The 7,478-nt window shown below is 32.5% G+C and overlaps 1 protein-coding gene across 2 annotated transcripts; it reads right to left on the bottom strand.

The window, feature by feature from the left end:
* Positions 1-287: 287 nt before the first annotated feature.
* On the bottom strand, positions 288-4,147 carry LOC133305073 (proteasome subunit alpha type-4-A). Of its 2 annotated transcripts, none has more exons than XM_061505204.1 (2): positions 4,006-4,147; positions 288-1,243 (listed from the first exon to the last, which is right to left on the bottom strand). In XM_061505204.1, exon 2 carries the CDS (start codon positions 1,229-1,231, stop codon positions 479-481), a length of 753 nt encoding a protein of 250 aa, XP_061361188.1. In that variant the 5' UTR covers positions 1,232-1,243; positions 4,006-4,147; the 3' UTR covers positions 288-478. The 2 variants fall into 2 exon arrangements, with proteins under 2 accessions (XP_061361188.1, XP_061361187.1); XM_061505203.1 differs by having other exon boundaries at positions 289-1,246.
* Between the last annotated feature and the right edge of the window lie 3,331 nt (positions 4,148-7,478).

Raw genomic sequence — 7,478 nt, forward strand, 5'->3', positions numbered from 1 at the left:
TAAAAAAAAAAAGGAAAAATAGATGGTGAATGTATCCAACTAGACCACCTCCATATCATATAACAAGTTGACACAACCTTAGAAAGAAAGCAAAATAGACAGATTAACGCATAAAGCATGGATAAGAAATTCAAATCTTATTAAAAAAAGGATAATAATAAGATTATTTAATCCCTGATATCTCTTTGATTTGGTTCATTTTTCTGGCAATGTTTACCCTTTAAACGGAACAAATGAAGCATGGCATTTTCCACATTTGAATTTGCAGGCAAATTACGGAAGCATAAACTTAGAAAATAGCTTGACAAGCTGATACGGTGAAAATGCAAGAAATGGGACACAAATACCATCTAACTGTCTTGAAAATCAAAGATGTACGAATACAAAATGTTTTAAAAGCTTGAAATATGTTTGAGCCAATATCTGCCATCTAATGCCAAAAGCACCGGAAATGAAAAGGATAGAATGGAACAGCAAACTAGGCAGTGTCTGTTGCAGGTTGGGTCACACCATGCTTCACCAACAGCTTAGTAAGAGACTCTGGGGAGCAAACTTCATACTTGACTTTTCCAGAGGGTGACAGAAAAACCTCTGCAAGTTCAAGCTTATCTGAGGTGAGACTTGTGCTGTCCATAGTTTTACTTAATACCTTCAATGCAAGTTGCACTGCTTCTTCTCTTGTGATATCATCCTTGTAGTCCTGTTTTAGTATTGACTGTGCTGCCTGGTTGTTTGCACCAATAGCTCCAGCTTTCCAACCACCATAGTTTCCACTTGGGTCACTCATGTAAAGCTGAAAGCCAAAATTTTTGTCCCATCCTGCAAACAGGAATGAGACTCCAAATGGCCTAAGACCACCAAATTGGGTGTAACCTTGCTTGGTATCACAAAGAGATTGAACTAACTGCTCAACAGGCATGGGCTCTTGATAGGCAAATGTGTAGCGTTGTGCTTGGACCCTAGCTGTGTTGATTAGGATGTTGGCATCAGACATTATCCCAGCCACAGCACATGCAACATGATCATCAATCTTGTACATTTTCTCAGTGGAAGTTGAGGTTTGCAGCAGCTTCGATGTGACCTTCTTTTCACCAACCAGCACTACCCCATCTTTTGATAAGATCCCTATTGCAGTACCAGCATTCCCAATGGCCTCCATTGCATACTCAACTTGGTAAAGACGTCCTTCAGGGGAGAAGATTGTTGTGCGGCTATCATATCTTCGAGACATTTTGATCTGTGACTACTAATTCAAAGCAAATTACCAAACATAGAAAATGGAAGGAATTAATAATGCATTTCCTATCTTTTAAAAAGAAGGAAAGGAAAGAATTAACATTCTAATACTTTTTCTCCATATACCTCTGAGCTCAGCAGAAAATTATAAATATTAAAGGATACTAAACAAATTGGGAAACTTGGGGGAAGTAACAATAGAATGATCTAGATTCTACAGAAGTACCCCTGTACCCGCAACCCTGTGATTCTTTTAAAAAATGTCAATTCTGACCATCACAAAAGTCAATAAAACCACAACAAACATTAATTTTTCAAAAGAGAAGTTTTACAAGAGTATCATTCGATTGATATTATAGGCTTACAATATCACTAGAGTTCCTAGACTGTATTAAGGATATAAGTACCACTAAGAAAGTATGAGAGATAAGTCCATCGGTTATGGCCAAACAATATACAGCTTCCAGATTTAAATAGGAAAACTGAAAGGAAGTATGAGAAAACAATATCATTATATCTATTTCAAATTCCATAGACACTAGTCCTTCTAGTCACACAACCAAACACTCACGAAATAACACAAATCTGCTCCTAAGCCATTCATATTATAGAAAAACTGTCAACTCGATGGCATGAAAGTAAAACAAACGGCTGTGACATTTGAGGCCATTGCTGCTTTATATTTTCCCCTTTTAAAAAAATAAATAAAAAAAGCTTTTCCTCTAAAAATGACATATTAAATTTGAAAATCACATAAATTAGATAACTCTGTTAAAAACACATTTGTATGTCTCAATCATTTTAAAAAAATATGGTTTCCAGTACCTACAAGAGTACAAGACTACATGAAGTAGTTATTTGCTGGAAGACATAGAATGCATAAAAAGACAAAGGTGAGTAAATAATTTTGCTGAACACGGTTTCATTAGGAATTGGCATAGTTATTTGTTGAAGCTGACAAGGTAAGCATGCTGGTTTTATGCGGACTACTCCTACAGCTCGTGTGCAGGTTCAGGTTTCTCTTTCAGGTAACATTGTCAATCAACTAGGAGTTGACCTCCAATGCAGGCCTGTTCTGACATACACTCCTGTTTACCTTTTAATGATCTTTCAATGTTCAGCAAACTATTGATAATACTGGTATGACTGTTGATATGGTTTCAGATGACAATCATAGCAGTACCTTCCAAGGCATCCTTAATACTAAGGTCAGGAACTTGTGAATTGCTCACTTTTTAAGGGGTTGATGACCCAAAGGAAAATGTTATTCATGTGAGTACTTAAGGTAGTGAAGAAAAAATTGGAATACTAATGCTTTGCTCTAAAATATGTTTGGTTGGTTGGGTTCACGGGTTTGCCCAGACTTGTGATCGTCCGTAGCATTGATTGTTGAGTTGGTATCCAACACTATATGATTTAAACCAAATTTACTCTGAAATACTTGATGACCCCATAGCCATTTCGACACTAACGCAACATTTTTGGACACCATATCCCATAACCCAACCCCCCTTCATTCTTAGGCCTACAACAATCTTGACTAACAAGATGGTCTCGTCTTTGTTTGCACATACCAAATGAAAAAATTTCCCTCATAATCTTCTCTACCCTTTGAGCAGCTAGAGCAGCACTAAACCTCCATTCAGGAGCAGGATACAGCAGGTTCAGTGTTCTGAATAAAAGGTCATAATTATGACCCAGATGTGACATCACATAGAAGATAGGGACAAGATGAACATTGAACAGCTTGAAAAACTAGCATCATCTGAACTATTCATCATAGCAAGGGTAAAGCATTGCAACTAAGCAAGAATACATCGCACATCATAATTCTACATTTATACTTTCAAACACACCTCATCAACTGAAATATGTGTCTATGTCAGAGTGAAAGAGAGAGAGAGAGAGAGAGAGAGAGAGAGAGAGAGAGAGAGAGAACAATAAGGGGTAGGGGGAGGGGGTTAAAAAAAGAATATAGTTTGAATACACCACATAACACACAGCAAGGTATGGGATGATTTGAAGAAAAAACATACCTCAACCCAAACTAATTTTGAGTGAGGTTGATCAGTTTAGCCTTGTCTAACTTACAAAAAAATACATATATCTACATAAAACAGGGAAAGCTACATAAAGCCTTGGCGATCAAATTAGATAATAAAAAGAGCAACAAACTTAATTAACTATTAAAAACAATTTTCAGGCCGGAATAAAATGAACTGCTTCAGAACACTATACAAGTCAATCTGACATGTTAAAAAAGATACATATAACAATCATCCATAAATTACTAAGATCAACGTTTAAAAAATTTAAACCATACAGAAAGCTAATCAATTCCCAAGCAGCATAAACAAAAAAAAAAACCCTCATATTCAACTAATATGACTGAACCACAAAATGTAGATCAGAGATCCCCAAAACCCCCCAAGAAATTTAAAACCTTAACTTCAGACTACCTTAATTGTATTTATAGGCGGAAGCACACAGATTCTCTACGGAGCAAGAAAAGCAAAACAATATAGCTATTTTTTACTTATTAGCATTTCCACAGCAGTAAGCAAGAATCATACAAAAGGGGTTATTCAAGGAACTTAAAAAACAAAACTTTTAGGGCTTTAACAATCAAAATGCATGGTAAACCAGAAGAATAGTAACAGATAATGAGGTAAAACCCAATAAGCAAAGAGTGTTTTTTTTTTTTTTAAGGGATCCAAGAAGAGAGACAGAAATGTAACGGGAATCGGAGGCAGAAAAGAAAAAACTCACACGAAATCGAAGGCGCGAGAAGCAGAGACGCTGACGGCGAGAGAAAGAGGTGAAAGGGCAGGTTTGTGTGTGCGATGTTGTGAAGGAAACGAAGTGTGAGGAGGGGAAGGGGAATTCAGGACTCTTGAGTCACACTTGGGCTTGCAAAACACGAAATCTGAAATCTTAAAGGGTGACTTTTTCCTTTTACTAGTATAATAGCCCTGCGAAGCACGCCGAAAAAGATTAAAAATTTTATCGTGCGTCGTAGTTGGTTAATCACACTGCAAATCTCATATTTACAAAAAAAATCGTGTTGTTATTTTGTTCTATATTTCAGTGAAAAAAATCACAGCATTAACATAAAACTTTGCAAGGATTTGTGTCGTTAGTATTTACAATTTTACAAATTTATATTTACAAAAATTAAAATCAGATTTGGGAATTTTTTTTTTGGGTGAGGATTTGGGAATTTAATTATAAAAGAAGAAGGATGAAATTTTAATTTAATTATAAAAATGTGTTGGTGGGACGGCCCTCCGGGCCGAGTCCAGTTTGTCACCTCTAACTATCAGCATATAAAAAGTTTTTATATTTATCCACACAAAAAAGTTTTTATAGTTGCGTCTAGGTTTTTATATTTTATCTCAGAGATGAACTTTCATTTACTACAATCAGATTTATAAAATAATAATAAATAATTATTTTTTTGCAAGGATTAGTGTCGTTAGTATTTGGAATTTCACAAATTTATATTTACAAAAAATGAAATCAAATTTAATAATTTAATTACAAAAGACGAAGGATAAAATTTCAATTGAATTATAAAAATATATTGGTGGGCCGGCCCTCCGGGCCGAGCCCAGTTTTCCTCCTCTAACTGTCAGCATTTTATATAAATAATTTTTTTGCAAGGATTAGTGTCGTTAGTCTTTGGAATTTCACAAATTTGTATTTACAAAAATTGAAATCAGATTTAGTAATTTAATTATAAAAGAAGAAGGATAAAATTTCAATTGAATTATAAAAATATATTGGCGGGCCGACCCTCAGGGCTGAGCTCAGTTTTCCACCTCTAACTATCAGCATGTAAAAGGTTTTTATATTTATCCACACAAAAAAGTTTTTATAGTTGCGTCTAGGTTTTTATATTTTATCTCAGAGATGAACTTTTATTTACTACAATCAAAAGTTTTTATAGTTGCGTCTAGGTTTTTACAATATAAATAATTTTGTTATTTTACAATTTTTTTAATGTTTTTGTTTTTTTATGCAACATTAATAGGGCTAACAATTACCCATGAAAAAATGGACAGATATAGCATCATAGAAAAGAAAAAAGAAATTTCATAATATACACTTTAATTAATGTGAAATTCGTTAATGTATATTTTACACTTTCATTTACAATCCTTAGTACTATTATAGCCCTTGAAAATTAGTATTTCTCTGTTTATTTGTTATTAAAAAATGCAATGTGATAAGAAGCTAAACAAAATGTAACATAAACAAAAAGAAACTGCAATATCGAATTATAAAATACAACAAATTTCTAGAAAAACATGTTTCTGAAACACAAAATATGCTGCTTCGGTCAGAATTGCTCCCTTCACTGCGAGTTTGTATACGCTTCTGTATCAAACCTATTTAAAAAGATGTAACAAAATAAAAAAAATCAGTAATTTGAACCTGCGTCAACAAATGAAATGGTTTTGACCATTGTTGTTAAAATCTCGATTTATCACTACGATTTTACGTTTTTGCGATTTTTTTCATCAAAACGGTTTTACTAATATTCCAAACGCTTTTACGTTTTTATGATTTTTTACGGTTTTTTACATTACGATTTTACGTTATACGATTTTTTAATCCCCTTCCGATTTTATTTAAGATCTCGATTTAACAACATTGGTTTTGACATCATTTGCAGGAAAAATAAAATAAAAAATACCCCAACTAAGATGACAACAACGAACCCTTTTTTTTGTTATCCATTTGACTTCCCATATTGATAAAATATCAACTCCCATGTAGCAATATGATACCACATTAAATTCAACATCCAATTTATTCAAGTCAATTTCATGAAAACTAAAGACAACAGAGCAGTGAGTCATATAGAAACATGGTGGTTGACATAACCCAAAATTTAGTGAAAAAGAGTAAAGACAATAACATTTTATCAACAGTCAACACAACCTAGAAAGAGTGTTTTTGGCATTAATTTGATCTGCTTCTAGAAGGTAAAGTAAATAACAGAAGGGATGCATGCTAATGCTACATAAGAGTCCATGTAGACGAAATGGGGGTTGTAAAACTGGAAAACTACCTAAAAGGTCTTTCACATCAAATACTATACCCAGAAAAAATTAAAGAGCTGATTCAGCTAGACAACAGAAAGCAAACATAAAGTTGGGCTTAAGTACCTGCATCTGTCTCATAAAGTTTTTTTCGTTTTTTTTCGTATTTTAAAATATTTAAAATATTTAATAATTCCAATGTAAAAATAGCTGAGCCATTAAAACAGGTGAGTGATTCTATTTCAAAATTCAAAATTTTAAATCAGCTGACTCATTAAATCAGATGACCAATCCAATGTGAAGGTTAGTGGCACATTAAATGCTTTGTCTGCCACCACATTTGTTTTAAATTATTAGGAATTAAAATTGATTTTCAAATTTTAAAAGAAAAATCAAAAAAATCAATTGAATAAAAAATTAATGTTCCATCTTTTTTTGTATTTTAAAATATTTAATAATTTCAATGTAAAAACAGCTGAGTCATTAAAACAGGTGAGTCATTCCATTTCAAAATTCAAAATTTTACACCACAACTTAATTGAATAAAAACATTAATTTTCATATACCAAAAAAAAAAAAAACATTAATTTTCCGTTTTTTTCGTATTTTAAAATATTTAATAATTTCATTGTAAAAATAGCTGAGTCATTAAAACAGGTGAGTGATTCTATTTCAAAATTCAAAATTTTAAATCAGCTGACTCATTAAATCAGATGACCAATTCCAATGTGAAGGTTAGTGGCGCATTAAATGTTTTGTCTGCCACACATTTCTTTTAAATATTAGAAAATAAAATTGATTTTCGAATTTTAAAAGAAAAATCTTTTTTCAATTTACCCAAAAAGGAAAGTTTGCAGGTGCCATGTAATGTGAAAGGAAAACTCAAAATTCACCAGGGAGTAACACATGGCAAAACTTTCCAACAAAAGGGTTTCCATTATATATAAATAGATTGATTTTCGATTTTTAAAAGAAAAGCGAAAAAATTAATTGAATAAAAAATTAATTTTCTGTTTTTTTTTATTTTAAAATATTTAATAATTCCAATGTAAAAACAGCTGAGTAATTAAAATAGGTGAGTCATACCATTTCGAAATTCCAAATTTTACACCACAACTTAATCGAGTAAAAAATTAATTTTCCGTTTTTTTTCGTATTTTAAAATATTTAATAATTCTAATGTAAAAATAGTTG

The sequence above is a fragment of the Gastrolobium bilobum genome, unplaced genomic scaffold (assembly GCF_033153095.1).
Source record: "Gastrolobium bilobum isolate Gb01-03AN ecotype WA unplaced genomic scaffold, APGP_CSIRO_Gbil_v1 utg34677, whole genome shotgun sequence".
Lineage (NCBI taxonomy): Eukaryota > Viridiplantae > Streptophyta > Magnoliopsida > Fabales > Fabaceae > Gastrolobium > Gastrolobium bilobum.

Coding starts and splice junctions, on each gene's coding strand:
- LOC133305073 (XM_061505204.1), bottom strand. CDS start 1,231: ATGTCTCGAAGATATGATAGCCGCACAACAATCTTCTCCCCTGAAGGA.